This window comes from Phyllosticta citribraziliensis (assembly GCF_038025025.1).
Source record: "Phyllosticta citribraziliensis strain CPC 17464 chromosome Unknown J3D65scaffold_4, whole genome shotgun sequence".
NCBI classification, from domain to species: domain Eukaryota; kingdom Fungi; phylum Ascomycota; class Dothideomycetes; order Botryosphaeriales; family Phyllostictaceae; genus Phyllosticta; species Phyllosticta citribraziliensis.
Window position 1 is genome coordinate 759,210 of NW_027117341.1, and position 18,932 is coordinate 778,141.

The window sequence follows — 18,932 nt, forward strand, 5'->3', positions numbered from 1 at the left end:
AGACGATCGCTTGCGAGGGATCCGAGCATCCAGGCCCCGAGGTCATGCTGGCACAAACCGTGTCAAAGCGTCCTCGACTGCTGATCGTACCTGTCTGTGTGACTGTGTTATTTTTTCTTCGCTTCTGCGGTCGCGAGTGTTGACTGCGCTTCGGAATGATGACGATGGTTATGGGGGCGTGTTGGCTGTGCCGTGTCATGCCCATCCTCAAGTCTGCCTTTTCTGCTGTGAGTGTGGCGACACTACCCTGATTTTCTGCGATATGTCGTTTGACACGTTTTCTGTAGTACGAGGGGCGCAACTGATTGGCTGCCACCGACCATGATACCTCTGCCATTTGGGCCAAGCTCACATGCGAGCTGCGGCCTCTCGGGCAGGGGTGAAGGCGCCTTGTGATGCTCCCTGGGTTCCTGGGCGAAAACGAAACTTGCAAATGGCCAAAGCTTTGGGCATTTTATTATTGCCCCAGAAACTCGAGTCGGGATCTACCCAAAGAGTATGGCGGATGTGTGGATGCCTGCGCGCGGCGAAGCCACTCTGTCTACCGGGGTGAATGCTCAGTTCTGCAGATGTTCGCCTCTGGACGGCATCACGTTAGCCCCGACGCCTCTGCATCTTGGCGTTTGAGACATCTCCTGGTAGGTGGGAAAGGATCCATCGGGAGGGCTCCGTCAGCCCCGGTCAGCCAGAAGCGTGCTCGCCCAAGGGGCTCAGGGGCTTGCTTGGGCGGCATTCGTGGAATCCAAGTACATTTTAGAGAAAACTCTATCTTGTCGAAATAAAGTTCGGACTTGTTGAGGTAAAGACTAGCAATGCTACCGATATAAGCGTGCGGACGAACGAAGTTTGTCGTTCTACACCCCACTTGGGTCGACCTAATTTGATATGGAAAAGAGAAATTCTCGGCTCTGCCGCTCGAGGGCTGTAGTTGAAACGGGCTACAGGACATGCTGCTCATCCAGTGCCGGTTTGAAGCCAAAACAACATCTTGTCTGACAAGGGGACGTCCGTGAATCATGACTGAGTTTGGAGACGTGGCCGACACCTCATCAAGCACGTTTTGTCTTCCTCGAGGCGTCCCTTGTCCCCATGGGCCGCTCAAGTAAATTCCAATCAATCTCTTCGTTGTATGCCAACTGCGACCCGCCCTTGCGATGCAAAATGGTCCAAAGACAGGATCCGACACTCCAACACCATAGTAGAAAAAAGAGTATGCCCAAAGAGCCACGCCAAACCCCAGAAAAAGGACGTCAAAAAGCCGCAGCGTAGTATTGAATCAAAGTTGCGGAGGAATGTGGTCGATGCGAGAAGGGGGTATCGTCCGTCCAGAATGCAGCAAGCGTCAGGTCGAGCTTTCCATCTTCAAAGCAGCGTTGCGCGCGCGCACTGCTTTTGCGGCGGCCTCTTCCTCGGCGATCCACCTGGCCATTTTTTCTTCGTCCACGGGCTTGCCCTCGGCCAGCCAGTCTGACCACTCCTTCCAAACGACCCACTCGGCGCTGTCTGGATTGAGGCGGTCCAGCATGCGGTTGATTTTCTGGGGGTCCTCGTTGAAAGTCATGGGCGGATGGATTCTCGTGTCACTTTTGGCACCGTGCGTTTCGGCTCGAACGGCTTCGGCCGCGGGGTTCTTGGTTCTGTGGGAGCTGTCGGGGGAGAGGATGCTCGAAATCGACATGTTGTGCAGCCGGCGGGGCTGTTGTTGGGCGTGGGGTGGCGACGAGGAGAGCATGGAGTAGTTTTGAGCAGTGGGTGAGAGCGCTTGGGGAGACGCAGCAGGCGTAGGAAGACCGGTCGACCTCTGAGAGTTGGAGCGAGTGGGTGACGGGTGGTTGTAATTTGAGTGTCGATAGCTGGACCCGGCTCCACCCTTGCCATGGCTCGCATCACCAAAGGACGACATGGTGCAGCACGGCCGCAATGACGACGACTGGGGGGGGGGGGGGGGGGGGGCAACAGGTGGAGGGGGCGGATTGGGTTTTTTGGGTGAAGGGTAAGAGCAGAGTTAAGGAAGCGGGCCGGTCACGCTTGGTCGGGGCGGTATCAAGGATTGGGAGGCGGACGAGGTTGTATGTGCGAAACTGGGGGCAGAGTGGATGGCCGGTAGGACGAGCATAGATATACTTCGTCGTCCTTGCATCTGCCCCATCGCTGCTCCACGCTCATCCTCCAAGCGCGGGCGGCCCACGCAAAGCAGAGTACGCAGTACGACATCTGGTGTCCACCATGACGGCCATCACAGCTGAGTTTCTGCGCAGCACCAGCGGTCGCGATGGACGCGGCGCTGACTCGCGCAGAGTCGTCGTCAGGTCTTGGTTTGCTGCTTGCTTGGTACCCTACCGCACCGCACGGCGCCGACGGCCAGGAATGCGGCAGTCGCAGGGATGCAAACCTTCTTTTCTCCAGCCCAGAGCAGAGCAGAGCAGAGCAGAGCAGAGCAGGCCAGGCGGCCGCCTTGCCTCGGCATTACCGTCCGACATGGTCGACTGCTGGCGTTGGCTGAGATGGCATCGCGCCGCAAATCCGCGATCACAAGCAGCCCACGGCGCGGAGCTGAGCTGCATGCTTACATCAACGCCCACTCGTCTTTCTTTTTTTGATGGCTCACAGACAGGAACGTGCGCATCTCGAGGCGGGCGGGCAGTTCTCCAGCACACGGTCTCCGAATTTTTGCCCAGTGCGAGGTACCCACACCCTGGCCGCTCTCGCGGAAATGGCGCACAGAGCGGCGTGCAGAACGGCCCATTCTTGCGGAGCTGGAGCCGAACATGCTGGGTGCTGGTGCGTTGTCACGTCTCTTTGCTCTCATGTCCCCAACCATCCAAGGGGGGGCGTCGCAATCGCAGTCGCAGTCGCAGTCGGAAACTTTCAGCAGCCAGCACGCAGCGCACCAACGCGCAGTGCAGCGCAGCAACAGATCTCACAGGCGCCGGAGCGGACACGCCCTGGTCTGGCTCTCATGCACCTCATGAATGGCTGATTCTCGGGTGACTTGCCACGCATCCATACCCTACCGGGCGGGCAGACACCACCAACGACCCTTGGATCTGTCTGTCCGGGGGCGTTGCGTTGTTGCGTTGCGTTGCCAACCCGGGGGGCACAAAGATTGGTGGTTATCGCGACGTGAATCCCTCCCTGGCTCGTCCACCACCGGAGCGACGCCCCGCCGCCGAGATCCGCCTGGCTGCACTCTCACACTGCTGCTGCTGCTGCTGCTGCTCGTCGACGGCGGCCGGCCTTGCGCTGAGACGCTCCCGAAACACGCTGCGGTGCGGTCCGTCCGCTGTCGCTGAGCTCTGTCTCTCACCAACAAGCAATTGCTAAATATCATGTATGCGGGGCACATCATCTTGCTTTTGTCCATCCTCATCCATTGTGTGGCTGATTGGCGGCGCCTGTAAGACGCGAGCGGAGCCCACATTGATGCGTCGGTCTGGTTTTAATAATCGGCCCAATTTCTCCCAACCGCCGTAGCCGATTGAGGCAGGACAGGAGAATCCTCCTAATGAAGCCCGCCGCTGTGCGCTTCCACAGAGGGGGACCGTCCATCGATCGAGCACACGTCTGGACTTAACGACGCGTGCCGTCCGGCCTGGCAAACGAAGAGACGGCGGTTGGTGGAGTCCGGCCAGCGGGTCGAATTGTAGTGCTTGACTCCCGTGAACCCCAAGATTGACCCCGTCGCGGAACAGGCTCCGATTCGGCAAAATCTCTCCATGAACTCCTCGTGCACCTGTGGAGGCAACGTCTGAGCCAGGGACCAGATTTTGGTTGGAACAGGAATCCTCCCCACCATGGCCAGCCAGCCATCGGGCACTCGACGCGTAGGAACCCACGAATGTGTATCGCGCCCTTCTCCATGGCAACTCACCAGTCAAAAGACCCCGAGTGACACAAAGGCCTTTGTCACGCGTCTGGATGGTCCACAAGTGGTGGGCGTTGTTGGGCTGAGCGAGTCATAGTGAGCGCGGACGGACGGATGATCCAGCGGATGGTACGGGCCTGCGCGTCATACCCGCCGGCTCCATCCATGTGCTGGGCTTCGCGCGCGGGAGGAGCGCGGGAGGGGCGACAGTTCCGCGCGGATGCAACCAAGCAGTCTGCCTTATCACTCCACGCCACGATATCGCGGCCAAACGCCCGATGCCACGGTCGGCTTCTGATCCAGCATGTTCCCTGCCAGCAAGAGACCCTGAGTTCCAGTGTAACGGGGACCTGATCGAAGAGATGTGGAAAGGACGGTATGCGGGTCTCGCTCTCACGGTATTTGCGTCTCTCTCTCTCTCTCTCCCTCTCCCTCTCTGTCCGTCTGTCTTCTTGTCGTCTGCGTCTGAGTGCTCCACAGCAGTTTGCCAGACAAACCTTTGAGCCAGGCCGAGGGATTCAACGGCCGACTGCCTCGAGCCCGAAATCTGGAATCCACCGCCATCGTTAGTCGCACGCATGTGATGGTCCGTCGTACATGGGTCCTGCTACTGCTCTCCAGTTCCTGGATGACATTGGTAGCCGCCGCGATGGGACGCTCCCGACTTCTGCTAGGCCCGGCGGGCCGGTTGCTCCGACGTGCTGAAGCTGCGCTCTGGAGGCATCTTTGGACACGCCGCACCGCGAAATATGCAGGCGAGCCCGATCTACCCACTGGTCGTCCTTCGCATTGATCGCATGTCATCGGAAAAGCCGACTCCCCGGCGATTCAGATCGATTTGAGATCGATATGAGATCAATCGGAAAGGGTGGGTCTTGAGCGCTCAGACAAACGGCACTCTGGAGACGGCGGGCCTCGAGAAACCCATCAGATCGAATAGGGTTGGATACGAGGCGGTGAAGATGGAGCAGATGACGGGAGGCTGACTGGTGTCCACGCCTGCAGGGAGCCGACGAGTATTCGGAGCGTATGACCGAACGGATTGGGCCAAGAAGAAAGCGGTGTGAAGGCAGAGGGTGGTGCAGAGGAGTAGGAAAGCTGATGTTGTTGGCAGAGACGACGGGAATGGTTCGCAGCAGCAGCCACCTCACGGCGCCGCCAGCTTCCGCACTACTGTACCCTACCTACATGCCCTGAGATGGTGAAAATCATGGCCGCCTGCATTCACGTCCGTCTCACTGACGCTCAACCTTGCGGACAACAATCCACCGCCTCTTGCTTTTTCAACCTTGCTTCCTGTTTACCGCCTTTTTCCAGATTCAAACTTTACGAACCACGTCGGCAACTCGCGCCAAAACAAATCATCGTCGCCGTCCCGCGTCCCGGATCATGCCTCGAGTCCAACGTCACGACTGCTCCTCGAAGCTTTGCATGTACCGGACATCATGACCATCTGCGGCCGCATCTGGCCCTCCTGCCGTGCACGCGATACACACCTGGTTTGCGCGAGGCTTGACAGAGAGACGCACGCCGCCATGACATGAACCAGGGCTTGAACATGGCACGTTGCGCATGCAAGATGGCTCAGCTTCACTTCGTCACGACCAAGGGCTTGTCGTTCGCTTGCGTCGTATTTGCGATCGACAACCACTATCGATCCAATCGCCTGACCATTGCAGGCACTCTACGGCTGATGAGATCAATCAAATTGCTGACCGGTGAACCAGCGAGGCTTGATGGAAGAAGTCGTGGCACACAACAATTCTGCTCGGAAGCGTTTGAGTCCCCCTCTTCTCTGTCTGACGCCTGGCTTTCCTCGTTCCTCACAACAGCTTGTCTTCGGAGCTTGGCTTACTGTCCAAGTTCTTCCCGCCGTGATGTTTCTGTCAATGCGTGCAGCCTTTACTTGCCGTGGTCTTTGCCAAAGCTGACCGGTGCTACCTCGATTGAAAGCAGCATGCCTGTTAGTCGTACCTCAATGGTACGGCTCCTACACCTTCGCGGCACTCCCAAAGACGCATTTTCATCGAATTATTGCACCTTGGGATAATTGATATGTTCGAAACGAGTAGCGCATCATGACGACCCGGCGACCGCTGACGTCCCTCGGTTTGCCAGGGTTTCCTCGATACATCGGGTGTCAGAATGCGACCCGTGCCGAAACCGAGGCACCACGAACAACACAGCGATCGAACTCCACACCTTCGTCTTGACACAGTAGCCAAGTCAGAATCTTCTCATTCCCACTTGGCAACTTCATCCTACTTTTGACATTCGCGTCCATCTCTTCCTGCAAGATGGGCCTGAAGAGTTTTTTCAGATATCTACGACTGAAGATCGTGATAACGCTGGTCCGGTTGGGAATCAAGCTCAAGCCAAAGAGAAAGATCACAGCAGACAAGGTCTTGCAAATACCGTCAAGAGATGCCAAGAGAACCATCAAGGCCCACGTCTACCAATCCAAGTCTTCTAGTCCTACCCCGGTCCTCGTCAACTTTCACGGAAGTGGTTTCTGCCTGCCTCTGCACGGCAGCGACAACGTCTTTTGTCAAGAGGTTCGCGACCAGACGGATTACACGGTCATCGACGTCCAGTACCGCCTCGCACCTGAAAATCCCTTCCCGGCCGCCCTCAACGACGTCGAAGATGCTGTCAATTGGGTCCTCAAGCAACCGGAGGCGTTCACGACCGACCATGTCGCAATTTCAGGCTTCAGCGCCGGCGGCACCCTCGCTTTGGCCGCTGCATCATCCGTTTTCCCCAAGAACACCTTCCGTTCCCTTCTCGCATTCTACCCGCCGACAAACCTGGCCATGATGCCTGAGGGCAAGGCGGCGCCTGATCCAACCGGCACTCCTCTACCTCCCCGTCTTTGCCACATCTTTGACGACTCGTACATTCCCGAAGGCTTCGACAAGAGGGACCCGCGCATCTCCCCTCTCTTTGCCCAGCCGGACAGATTTCCTCGGAACGTCATGATTGTGACGTGTGCTCAAGACTCGCTGGCTCATGAAGCAGAGGAGCTCGCCAAGAAGATTGAAAATGAACCAGGTCACTTTGTTCTCCGTAGGAGGTATGACGGTGTTGGCCACGGTTGGGACAAAAAGGCCAAAGAAGGCACACCCGGCGGAGAAGCCGTCGAAATGGCACATGCGCTGGCTCTGGATATTCTGCGCCGCTGAGCGCATATGTTGCAATCGTCGCTCACTCGGAGAAGACGTCGACAAAATTGTTGTATCCATAGCAGTTCAGTCTGGAATGCAGTCCCAAATGTCCCACACCTGCAAGCACTGGGTTACGCCTACAACGCAGTCCCTGCAACGGGACAACTCTTCTTCACATTATCCTCGGGAACCGTGGGAGCCCCAAATTTGACGGCACTCACGTTGCACTCCGATCCAGTGCTAACGAAGCATCCATGCTCGAAGCCCGGTGCATCAGTCTCGCAATTTCGCCTCGCTCTGGATCCATGTGTCGGCCGTTCTTCTCACGATGCAATCCGGTTCCGCCGAGACCGCCGAAGTTCCGCCCCAAGCCCGCCCCGCTCCGCCCCGTCCCGCCCGAGCACAAGAAAAAAAAAAATTCTTCACCACCACAATCACCACAGCACGTCCGATCCCTTCTTCTAGCTCTGTACAAGGGCAAAAAAGATGACCACAGCAGGACTCGAACCTGCAATCTCTTGATTCGTAGTCAAGCGCCTTGCCATTGGGCCATGCGGCCAGTGTTGGTGTTGAAGCCGGAGAGGCTTCTCACTGATTGTTGAAGCGGTGGATGCAGAGAAGGTTTATGTTTAACACCGATTTTGCGCTCTGTTGCTCGGGATCAAGCACTGGAAGTCTCGGGGTGAAAAAAATGGTCCCGGGAATGGTGGTCAATTTCATATGACCATCCAGCTTCGTCAGCTCGCACCCATCCAATTTCACGACCCTTTCTGCTCGACCTGATTCTTGCAGCCCATGAAGAAGTAGTAGGATTCACAGCGCGCATCCTTGAACCTACAAGGCCATGGTAGCGGGGCACCCAGACCGTCTGTCATCGGACAATCGTGAAGAATTCCCGGAGCATTCAACACCAACGCAAACATTCAAAGCACCGCATCAACCAATCTCCAAGCCATGCAGCACCTCCAAAAACATTCTCGGAGAAGACTCCGCAGCATAGAGCGCCTCAGAACCTACCACAGCCCAACACCTTCCCCCTCCTCCTCCCAAACAAACAAATTACTCTCCTTCCGCATCCGTGACGAACCACCACCTCTGCAACCTACACAATCGCACACCGCCACCATCTTCACCATCCCAAGAACGTGTGCAAGCCCCTTGACAGGATGCTCGCAGGATTCATTGGCCGTGCCACGTTCATGCAGACGAAGCAAGGAGGCCGCGTTGTGCCTGCCGACCCTGTCGCACACAAAAAGGCTTGTATGTACCACACCTCCTCGCCCGACGACTTTTGAATGGCCAAGGCGGCCCAGCGCGCTGTGCGATGGATGTGAAATGCTTGGGTGCGGTTGGAGGCTTGGGGGTCGGAGTTTACTCCGGGAGGGGGTTTGGGGGTTGGTTGTTGTTCTTTGCGGGTTGGGAGGAGGGGTTTTCCGTTCTCTTTTGGTGTTTGTCTTTTTGAAGATATTTGGTTTTTTGGTCAGTGGAGTTCCTGCTTTAGGTTTTCGAGTTCATCGTCTGGGACTACCCAGGAGGACCATTTCATCCATGATGGTTCGCCACGACCCAGGGGGTCTTGAGTGGCGCAGAGACCTACATGGCATACATAATAATTTTGAACATTTCACTTTTCATGAATTCGCAGCTTTAGCTCACTTGGGAGAGCGCCAGACTGAAGTCCACTTCAGCCTATAAGCCACTGTGCGGTATCTGGAGGTACTGTGTTCGATCCACAGAAGCTGCATCTTCTTTTGCCATCCTTTTGGCCGTTATCAAGAGCGCGAAGAGGCCCCGGTGCATGTGGTCGTTGGTCGAATTTTTGCTTGTTGTGGCCGAGCGTAGCCGGGAAGAGCTTGGGCCGCTTCGCTAGCGCGCGTCCCTGGGCCGAGGTTATGTGGACGAGAGACGACGGGACGACACTTCATCTGATGTCTTTGATTGTGCTGCGCTTTGCTGAGAAACTGCCATCTGTGTTTGCGCCATTGATGGGCAGTGTTCTGCTCTTTTGGCTGCCGTTGCCCGGCGTCCGTCCTTCAACTGGCGATGGCCATCTGCGCAGCGGCGTTTGACTTCCTGTCCTTGCTCTCCGGCTCTTTCAATGAAGATGCCCTTGTCTCTTTGATATACGGACCTTTCGCGGCAGCAAGCTGCTTCTCGAAATTTGTTCGCGCGGGAGATAGGTTGTCAGGGAACGCCGCTTGCTGGGCAACGATTAGGACAAGGCAGCTTCGCACAAACTCATAGTTGCTGCCGTTTGCCTGGCTTCTTTGAGGGTTGACAGTTTCAAGAGCATGGTACGCTTGTTGGTGTTTCGAGACTGCCGCCGAAAGGTCGATTGAGCAGAGCGGAAAGTTGCAGGAAATTTCCTGCGCAAGTCCATGTGGAAAGAAAAAGGGCAACTTCCAGTAAGTTCACTGCGTGGGCATGGCCGCGCAGTAGCTGCGAATTCACGCGCCGAAATTCTGAGTTTCGATGCCAGATGTCGCTCAGGCAGCTGTAAGTCCGCTGAGGCCGGCTCCTCGACCCTTACTGACTCACTCTCTTTAGGGCCGTTGTAGATACCTAACCATGCCCTTCATGCTTTCGCTTCTCTTGACTTGCATAGCGATTGGATGCACTCTGTGCACATGCTTTGCATCCGTTGTATTTTATCTGGGTGCGCCACTCTGCCAGACGGCGTTGACAAGGCGGGTAGGCGCCTCCCCAAAGAGGCACCACCCACGCCCGCTCCTTCCTCATCTTTGCTGACGCGTTGGCGCGCACAAAACCTCTGCCCGCCCTCGAAAACCAACCATCCCTCTCCACCCCTCATCTCTCACCCCTCCTCTCTCCACCTCGATCGATTCACATCGTCTGCTTCACCCACCATGCGCAAACCAGAGTCCATGGTCAATCCGGCCTGGCTCAAGAAGATTGACAAGCTCCACCTATACAACATTGGACATTACATCGACCTGCCGCAAATTGTCGTCGTTGGCGATCAGTCCAGCGGCAAGAGTTCAGTCCTTGAGAGCCTCACTGACCTGCCCTTCCCAAAGGATTCTGGCCTTTGCACGCGCTTCGCAACCCAGATCACCTTCCGTCGCGATGCCGGTCACGATGCAACAAAGTCCATCTCGGTTGAGATCATTCCGGGCAAGGATGCCGATGAAGATCATGCCAAAAAGCTGAGAGCGTGGTCAAAGCAGAGTATCACGAAACTTGACCAGGACACGTTCGCCCAGGTCATGGTGGAGGGATGCTCCCCAACCTCACTCACATCAACCCAATGACTAACACTCAAGCAGGTTCAAGAGGTGATGGGTCTTGCAACTGCCATCGACGGACAGTCTGACGGCGAGGCAAAAATCTTCACCAACGATGTCTTGAGCATTCACGTCAGCGGCCCCGATGAAGAGCATTTCAGCGTCATTGACGTTCCCGGTATCTTCAAGAACCCTCAGCCTCCCGTCACGGAGTCTGACATGCGCCTGGTCGAGCATATGGTCATGGGATACATGAAGAACCGGCGCTCGGTTCTGTTGACCGTCATTCCCTCCAATGTTGACATCGCTACGCAGTCAATTCTCCAGTCAGCTAAGAAGGTCGACCCGGACGGACAAAGGACATTGGGTGTGCTCACAAAGCCTGACTTGGTGGATAAGGGAGCCGAGAAGTCCGTGATGGAGCTGCTCGAAGGTCGCAAGCACCCGCTTCGCCTCGGCTGGTCCATTCTGAAGAATCCGGGACAAGCTCAGGCGCAAGAGCCTTCTCACATTCGCAGAAAGCTGGAGAAGGAGTTCTTCACCACCGCGTCCCCTTGGAACACGTTGCCGAAAGACAAGGTCGGCATGGAGCCTCTGCGCAGACGTCTCGGGGAGATTCTGGGCGCTCATATCAATAGGGAATTTCCCAGGGTTCGTCTTCACCAAAACATACTAGGTTCACGCTAATATGAGCCCGAAGGTCAAAGCAGAGATCAGCAAGAGTTTGGCTGAACGTCGCGCTTTGCTGTCGAACTTGGGTCCAAGCAGGGCCACTACCAATGAGCAGCGTGCATTTCTCATCAGCATTGCGACCAAGTTTCAAAACCTAGTGAGCGCTGCTATCAATGCAAACTACTCGGGAGACAACTTATTCAACGAGCATCCGGAGCTCAAAATTGCGACATGGGTTCGAAACCGCAACGAAGCTCTGTCGAAGGACTTCGCAGCCCGTGGTCACAAATTTCAATTCAACGACGACAAGGAACAAGAGGCGAAGGGAAAACCTGGCGAGGAGCCCAAGGACGAGGCGAGCAAAGACGAATCGAAGCCCCTCAACCCTCGGACTGTCGAGACTCCCGAAGATCTGGAAGGTTTCATTCACGGCTACGAGCCCATCCCAGAGCCGAAACGCGGCAAAGTGACCGAGTGGATCACGAAAATCTACACGAACTCGCGCGGATTTGAGCTGGGAACCTTCAATTCTACTCTCTTGTCCACGCTGATGCAGGTCCAAACGGAAAATTGGGAAGCGCTGTGCCTCGGCTACATCAGCGACATCGTCGCCTTGGCCCACAAATTCTTTGACACTCTACTGAAAGTCATTTGCCCAGACGAACAACTCCGCAGCAACATCAAAATTGTACTGATGGACAACATTCTTTCGCGTTACAAGCTCGCCTTGGCTCAGGTCGACTTCGTTCTACAATGCGAACGCTATGGCAACCCAGTCACGGTCAACAAGTACTTCAACTCATCCATGGAGCGAATGTAAGCCTGTTGACCGTCCTCTACAAGAAATTCTGCTGACCATGATACTCCAGTCGCCAAGAGAGAACGAAGAAGGAGCTTGCCGACAAGTCCTTCAGTTTTCGCAATGACGGTACACTCCATGACCGTCAGGTCATTGGTCTGGACCAGATAATCCAGGCACGCTCAATGACTAACACTGAGCACGTGGTTCAAGAGCTGCAAGACATTCTCAGCTCCTACTACAAGGTCGCCAGCCAGCGTGTGGTCGACACCATCTGCATGCAGGCAGCTAGTTTCTACCTGATCTCGGGCCCGGACACTCCACTCTCCTTGTTCTCGCCGAGCTGGGTCGGTGCGCTCACGGACGATCAGTTGGATGACATCGCTGGCGAGGACCCGTCGGCGAAGGACAGGCGCCTGCAGCTACAGAAGGAATGCGACGAGCTGGAGATGGGAAAGAAGATTCTATACTGAGCTGCGACCTTTACGATGGTAGTTTTCAGCTCCCGTGTTCCCTATTTGGGACGCCGGACAAGCTACCCGCTGGATCTCAGCGATAAAGGCATGCTACTGTGTGGAGGAAATGGAAGGTACCCATAGAGACAATGGAATTCCGTGTCTCACATTCTTCTCTGAACAATGCTTTGAAGTGACCCTTTGTTTTCAGGCACTTCCGGTTCTGCCTCCTAGCCCCGAGCCATCCCATCAGCTAGCCCAAGCCCCCTTGAAATCACGCTGCTTCTCTTGTTTGGCGACGGGCAAAGGCACCACAAGCCCAACAAGCCCGGGAGTTTCCCTTTTCCCCCGACCGCATGTCCACAAATCTTTGACCGCCCGAAAGCATGCAGCAAGTCGTGCTCCGTCTGCCGCAGCGCGCACCACTACCTTTCCTACTCATTGAAACGCAACGCTGACCTGTTTCACAGTAAATCAGTTTCCAGAAAGTACGGCCACGCGGCGCGCCAAAGCCTCATCATTCTGCCCAAAGGTATCACGCGGCATTCTCGGGCCCTCCAACTTTCCCTCGCAGGCGGCGACCTCAGAGCGCGCGCATGCAAGCGCGCAAGCCTACACGCATCTTCGAGCGCCACATTCTGGACAGCGGCGGTAGAGCGAGGGATGAAGGACACAACGGGCCGCTGGCAGGCGACGATGCAGCACTTCTAGGCGTTTCGCGGCAAAGCAGGAGGGAGGAGACGCAGCAGGGCAGCGCGCCGTGTGCGAGAGGCGAGGAGTTTGGTAGCTGGAAACAACGCGAAGGAGTTGAGGTGGAGGCTACGGCGTTTGCGGAGGCAGGACGCTGCGTCGCGATTTGGTCACAAAGACTTGGAAGCGTGCTGGCTGCGCAGACATGCCGGCCAGCACAATCTTGGAACGCATCTGCGATTTTCAGTAGTACCGGAAGCGACGCGCTTCCTCCGCTTCAATCGTGAGCCGCAATGACAGTTCACAGCACGCAAACGCAGTGTAGAAAGCCGAACCTTGTATTGAAAAGAGTCGAGAGGGGTATACTGGTCTAGTCTAACGCCGGGGAATCCATCCAATTAACCGGACCTCTTTTGGGAATGCACTGTGCTTGGAGTGGGGGATTGGGTGTTGGGGTATCATTGTACAGGAAGGGGAGATTGTGTTGTGTGTGTGGTGAGTCGAGTGGTGTCCTTTGCCAACGGACGAAGTATTGTACAGGAAGACTTTTTTTTTGGATTCGGATTTTTGCCGTTGCGGTCGTGAAGCATGTCGATCGTGTATCTTCTTTTGGTGCTCGATGGTCGCCGGAGTCGAAATTGGACGTTGATTCCTCCGGGTGAGGCGTGCGGTGTGTCGAGTGTCTTTTTTGAAGTAACGTTGGACAGGAAGGTGAGGTTGAGTCTCTGCTCCTTCGATTGAGAAGCCCGCCCGCCGTTGATCTCGCTTCATGCCCTCGGTGATCGAAGACCGAATTTTACTCCGTCGGTTGAGTGGCAAGCCCGTCGAATGAACCAGTTGTCGCTCTCAATGCTCGATAGGCTCAAGGGCTTCGTTGGTGTTGCCAGTAGAGAGCGAAGAATCCAGAGCCCGATTGCTCTATGGCTCATCCTCTGTGTCCTCTTCATTCCACTCCAAGTAGCCGGTCTGCAAGACCTGCTCCGGCGTCGGGCGCGTCTCAGGATTCGGATCAAGAAGCCAATCCAGGAAGCAGACATCATCTTCTCTCAAGCCCTTGATACGGAGGCGTTCCTTCCAATCGTGTTTGCAAGGCTTGAAAATCTCGATGTATGGCATGTCGCAGTCATCGTAGTACTCGCAAGAGTCGATGTTGAAGTCGTCAACCATCTCGCATAGCCACCAATATTCGTCGCAAGCCCAGCGCCCGTCCCACCGGCGTCCATAGTCCTGAAAAATTCCGCCCATGTGCAAAGATTCGAGTCTGTTGCTAATCCAGGCCGCGCGTGACTCGAGCAGGTGACAAAGGATGACTCCCCAGGCCCAGATGTGGGTTGGGTAGCTGAAAGCTTTGCCAAACAAGATTTCCGGAGCGACGAAGGGATTCATGTCAACCTCATCCGATTCTCGCCATGTGAAAGGCTTATCAACTACAGAATATTAGTCTTGGTCAAGACACACAGTGTGAGAATCCATACGCTGGTCAATTGGACCGAATTTGGTGGTGAGCTCTGCAGGCCTCAATGAAGATGCTCCATCGTTTTGCAGGTAAATGTTTGCAGGAGTCATGTCTGTGTAATGGCGGTCAGTTGCGCAAGAGTAGACGAATAATTCGAGCGTACATACCAGTGAAGATGAAGCCTTTCTGCTCAATGTGCTGAAGTCCAAGAAGAGTACTCTTCATGATTGACTTAATTTCCTGGCGGGTAAGCTTGCGATCGATGTAAACCTCTGACAATTGCGAGCCCAAATGCTCAAAGACCAGCCGAGGCGCATCATTTTCTGAGGTTGGCCGAATGGCATCAACTTGTTGCCAGATGAATTGAGAGCCCTTGAGCATGTTGGCGATTTTTATTTTTTCTTGAAACCCCTTCAGCTCTAGCGCCTGGTCTGACTCGGATGCCTCGGAACGGGGCTGGAAAATCGTGAATGAAGACTGTTTGTCGCGCGCATCTATTGCCCGACCCACTGACCAGACCGCAGGAGAGTGGTCGCAAATCAAGTACGAACGGCCGCTTTCTCCGGTGAGTCGTGTTCCTTTTTCTGGGAGACACCAGGTGTGCATCGAGCGAACACGCAGACGCCGCGCCAGATGCGTCATCAACATGGTGACGGTTTGTTGTGGCTGTTCAGACGAAAAATGATGGTTGGTGTTGGAGAGGCGGGCGATGGCGAGGGCGGGTTGACGTTGTGCGGTGGTTCCAGTTGGCGTTGGGTGCGGGCGCGGCGGCAATCAGCATTCGCCTAAAATGGATGCGCGGCAACGAATTGCCCAGGTGCAACCAAACCTGAGAATGGTAAGAACTCTTTCTACTTGAGCTTAGCGGAAAACAAAATCGTTCATTGGTGTACTTCTTACGAGCCATTTGCCCATCACCGGCGACGACGAGGTTCAAGAATGGCTTATTCACTCCAAGGCAAGAAATAATTTGCCAACAAAGTACGAGATTCCCGGTCCAATACGTTTACTATGGGATATCAGCATTGGAATTCTCACTGGGAAGCCCTCGTCGCGGGATGCCGGATCGCCCAATCGCTGAATCTTTTATTTAAAACTGCATCAAGCCCCTGATACGCGTTTCTTGTCGGTAGTTTCATTGCTTCAGTTGCCCGCCTTCTACGTGTACCCTGTGTTGTCACGAGGTTTTTGTGCCTCGCAAAGTGCCTAACTCCGCCCGAGTAGGATTACCAGCGGCTGATATGAAACAGACATGTCCAATGACTTGGGGGTGAGACTTGTTGCTTCGATAGGAGCTGTTGGTCAGGGCGTGCTGGATTAGGATGCATGTTGGTAGACTTAATGTAGACGAATGATGATGGTAGTTCGACCAGTCTGTTGCATCTTCGGCCCTGTTTTACCACAAAAAGAGCCAGAAGGAGTAAATCTTGACTTTGAGACAGAGCCATGGGAAGCGCCAACCAACTTGGAGGGTGTGCAAGTTCCACCTCTCTGGAGGCAACCTCAGGTTTAACACAGCGAAGTGTTAACTGGGCGGCTATCAAAACACAGTGCCTGCTGTATGGCAAGATGCAGTCACGCGCGGCACAGCTCCGTCGCCCACCGGCTTTACAAACAACACTTTCCTGGGCGACCACTCTACCCAACATCCATCAACCTTGAATACCTTATCCTTGACATCCACTCTCCAAAACCCTCTCAGTACACCAACAAATATGTCAAAAGGTCGCATTCCTGGTAAGGCTTTTGAGTCCTTCGCCTCAGCGGCCGCTTCCAGGGCCAGGTCCCAGGTTAGTAACATTACGGCTTTGTCACTCACTGATACCACGAACAAAGCTGACCTGATGCCAAGTCTCGCAATCGACGTGCAAATGAGGAGATTCCCGTTGCGGGCTCGAATCTGCTCTGGACGACCAAAGAGGGCGTCGAGGTCCGTTTCCAAAGCACGGTTGGCGGTACCAAGCGTCCTTCGAGCCTCGCGCAGCAGGTTAAAGAGATGAAAGAGCGCATCAATGAGGAGGTCGAGAAGGAGGTTGCTGATGTCGAAAAGCACTACCCTGGCGACACCATGGACACCATCCTCTTCAGGTATGTTCGATTTCTTAATTGCAGTGGGTTGAGATCGCTAACTTACCACCAGTGCCGGATTGTCCCACAACTTCGAAGACAAGACCAAGCATCTCACGGGTGAATGCAAGCTCAAAAGCACCGGACAGAGCGCGGGAAGTATCCACGTGTGCGAGACCCTCGAGGAGCAGGCTATCGTAAGCTTTCATCGATGCTTTTAATTACACTCTCCAAATCTAACGAACTCTCCGACAGAGCGACCGCACCAAGCCCAAGCGTTCCCTCTCCAAGTCTCGCTCTAGGTCCCGCTCCAAGTCACGCGCTGGCTCTCCGAGAAAACGATGGGATTGAGAGAGCAACGAGTGCATCAAACACTCTCTGGTAATTTAGTCCTCACAATCTTCGCCAAGAATAGATAGTGCTAACTTCTACTACCGTCAGCAGAGCTACAGGAGCCCCGACCATTCATGAGATCACGGAATTCAACGATGCATGAGCAATTGGGTGGGGTCTGGGTATTCAGCAAGATCAAGGGAACCAGGTCGTCATGAGGGATCGGGGTATTGTACATTACTTGGATTGAACATCAGGACCAACTGCCAGAAGGCAAAACAAGGTCTTCCGGGCTGTCAAGGGCAAATTTCTCTAGGAAAGTCGAAATGAGAACGAAAATCCACTCACACATCCCGAAAATGCGTAGGGAGCGCGACTCGTGGCGACGAGGTTGCTTTCTCCTATTCAGCACCTTGAAGAACCTCTGGCATACTTGTCTGGCACGCTGCTCTTGGGTGAAATGGATGAGGAGCGTTCATGGTCCGACGCATCGCGTTGACAAACCAAAAAGCCCCAGCAGCCAAGGAGCATTCGTGGTCCTGCGCATCGCATTGATCCAGCTTCAGCAGCAACGAAGCCCCCAAAGACAATGAACCCAAACGATGAGTTCTCAGGTTAGTATTCCACATTGAGGCAGGAAGATGAGCTGACTGTAACAAAGCAAGGCAGAGAAACGGCGAAGTGTTCCGACCCGTCTCCCTAGTGACAAATTTTCCGCGTCGAAATCCAACCGATGCCAACGTACGCCATCCCCTGCGAAGCTGGGTGCCGACATCAAACCGAACACCGGTGGTGGCAGGGCCAGCTCTTCATCCAAGCAAACTGGGCGCCCCGACCAGATCAACACCCAATTTCTCTGGACTATGCCAGAGGGAATCAAAGTCGAGATGGACAAGAAACAATCAAAGTTCTCCTCACGCTCTCTCGTCATCCGCGAGGAAAACATTCGTGAGTGCGGGAAGCGCTTCAACAATGAAACGCGCAGAAACATGGACATTGTCAAGGAGAAATTCCCGGGGAGGGAGATCGGCACAGTCGTTGCTGTGCAGACAAGAGCTTCTTCAGACGTGAGAGCATGTCCTGGAAGCGTTCTTGGCCAGCGCCAGCCAAACGCCAGCACCAAATGCTCGGCTCTGCTCGCGCCGCCTCCAGCAACTTCTGCCGCTCAAGTCGCCGCCTCGCCAGCGCGAGCAGAAGCCAAAGGACCACACCAAGCACAGTCCGACCTTCAAGACCCGCAAGTCCCGAGAAAGAGGGAGAAAGGAATTAGCTTGCGCTGGGGAAGCGGCGGCGAAATTCAACGCATCGAGGCGATGCGCAGGCAAAGTCGCCCTTTGGGATACAATGGTGCTGACTTCTGACGTGTTTCTTGGTAGGTTGCTACCCCAACATTGCAGGCAGGAAGCGCCACTACATCAGCGACCCGCTGTCTGGAATGCTTCGTGTGCTCTGCTGTTGTGTCGCGGCGGCATGCCCCAGGATGCTCCCGCCAGTCGGCCAGAGTCTTCGACGAAGTTCAGCGCAACGACAGACGTCAACGTTGTCTTCGTTTGTCCGGCCAAAGTGCCACGCATTGAGGGTATTTCGTCGCCACCATTTGGACCGAGGCCCAGACTTCACGCAAATGGGAAAGAAAGCAGCAGAAACAGCAGTGAGAAAGGAAGAGAAAGCCAGAGAAGATGAAAGAAGTGACAGCGGTCAGCCGCACATGCTGCAGGAAAGCGGGAGAAAAATCAAAGATGGGAAGGCAAGAAGCAGCTAGGTCGTAGGAGGCTTCGAGACAGGAGGTACTCGATTTCTGAGAAGTGATGAAGACAAGGAACAGGCAACACAATAGGAGATTGGAAGGGAGGGGAGGGTTTATGGCCGTCCACCTACCTGCTCGCCAACTTACCATTTCACAGGCCCTCCAATCAACCGCGGCGTGTTACGGTTGCCCGACAACGCCATGGGCATCGTATGCCCAGGCATCCAAGAGCAGACTCACCACAACTTCAGCCTCTTCCACAAAGATCAGCAGATGACCGACAAAAGAAACAAGAAGCAAGCCATCACCGCCGGCATCGCCATCGTCGACCATGCCACCATCCACCATCCACAGCACCGAGCAGACATGGACTGCTGCGCCAACGTCCGAATCCACCTCCCCTATCCCGTCCCCAACTTAGTCGAGCGTAGCACAGCCC

The 18,932-nt window shown here is 55.1% G+C and overlaps 3 protein-coding genes and 2 non-coding genes across 5 annotated transcripts; 3 read left to right on the forward strand and 2 right to left on the reverse strand.

Moving 5' to 3' along the window:
• Window positions 1–6,038: 6,038 nt before the first annotated feature.
• On the forward strand, window positions 6,039–7,165 carry J3D65DRAFT_282211 (putative esterase/lipase). The gene has a single exon (XM_066795087.1). The coding sequence runs from the start codon at window positions 6,163–6,165 to the stop codon at window positions 7,045–7,047; it is 885 nt and encodes a 294-aa protein (XP_066656786.1). The 5' UTR covers window positions 6,039–6,162; the 3' UTR covers window positions 7,048–7,165.
• A 351-nt stretch (window positions 7,166–7,516) lies between these two features.
• Window positions 7,517–7,588, reverse strand: J3D65DRAFT_t51. The gene has a single exon. It is a non-coding gene; the product is annotated as a tRNA-Arg (tRNA).
• A 1,082-nt stretch (window positions 7,589–8,670) lies between these two features.
• J3D65DRAFT_t47 lies at window positions 8,671–8,773 on the forward strand. The gene has a single exon. It is a non-coding gene; the product is annotated as a tRNA-Phe (tRNA).
• A 659-nt stretch (window positions 8,774–9,432) lies between these two features.
• J3D65DRAFT_282401 (P-loop containing nucleoside triphosphate hydrolase protein) lies at window positions 9,433–12,256 on the forward strand. Its single transcript, XM_066795089.1, has 5 exons — window positions 9,433–9,525; window positions 9,577–10,259; window positions 10,314–10,925; window positions 10,975–11,762; window positions 11,816–12,256. The coding sequence occupies exons 2-5, from the start codon at window positions 9,642–9,644 to the stop codon at window positions 12,216–12,218; spliced, it is 2,421 nt and encodes an 806-aa protein (XP_066656787.1). The 5' UTR covers window positions 9,433–9,525; window positions 9,577–9,641; the 3' UTR covers window positions 12,219–12,256.
• Window positions 12,257–13,808: 1,552 nt separating this feature from the next.
• On the reverse strand, window positions 13,809–14,994 carry J3D65DRAFT_601584 (kinase-like domain-containing protein; the record flags this gene model as incomplete). The annotated part of the gene is made up of 3 exons (XM_066798050.1): window positions 13,809–14,317; window positions 14,366–14,458; window positions 14,514–14,994. 3 exons carry the CDS (start codon window positions 14,992–14,994, stop codon window positions 13,809–13,811), a joined length of 1,083 nt encoding a protein of 360 aa, XP_066656788.1.
• Between the last annotated feature and the right edge of the window lie 3,938 nt (window positions 14,995–18,932).

Coding starts and splice junctions, on each gene's coding strand:
- J3D65DRAFT_282211 (XM_066795087.1), top strand. CDS start 6,163: ATGGGCCTGAAGAGTTTTTTCAGATATCTACGACTGAAGATCGTGATA.
- J3D65DRAFT_282401 (XM_066795089.1), top strand. CDS start 9,642: ATGCACTCTGTGCACATGCTTTGCATCCGTTGTATTTTATCTGGGTGC. Junction 10,926..10,974: donor TCAATAGGGAATTTCCCAGG/GTTCGTCTTCAC, acceptor ATGAGCCCGAAG/GTCAAAGCAGAGATCAGCAA. Junction 11,763..11,815: donor AACTCATCCATGGAGCGAAT/GTAAGCCTGTTG, acceptor ATGATACTCCAG/TCGCCAAGAGAGAACGAAGA.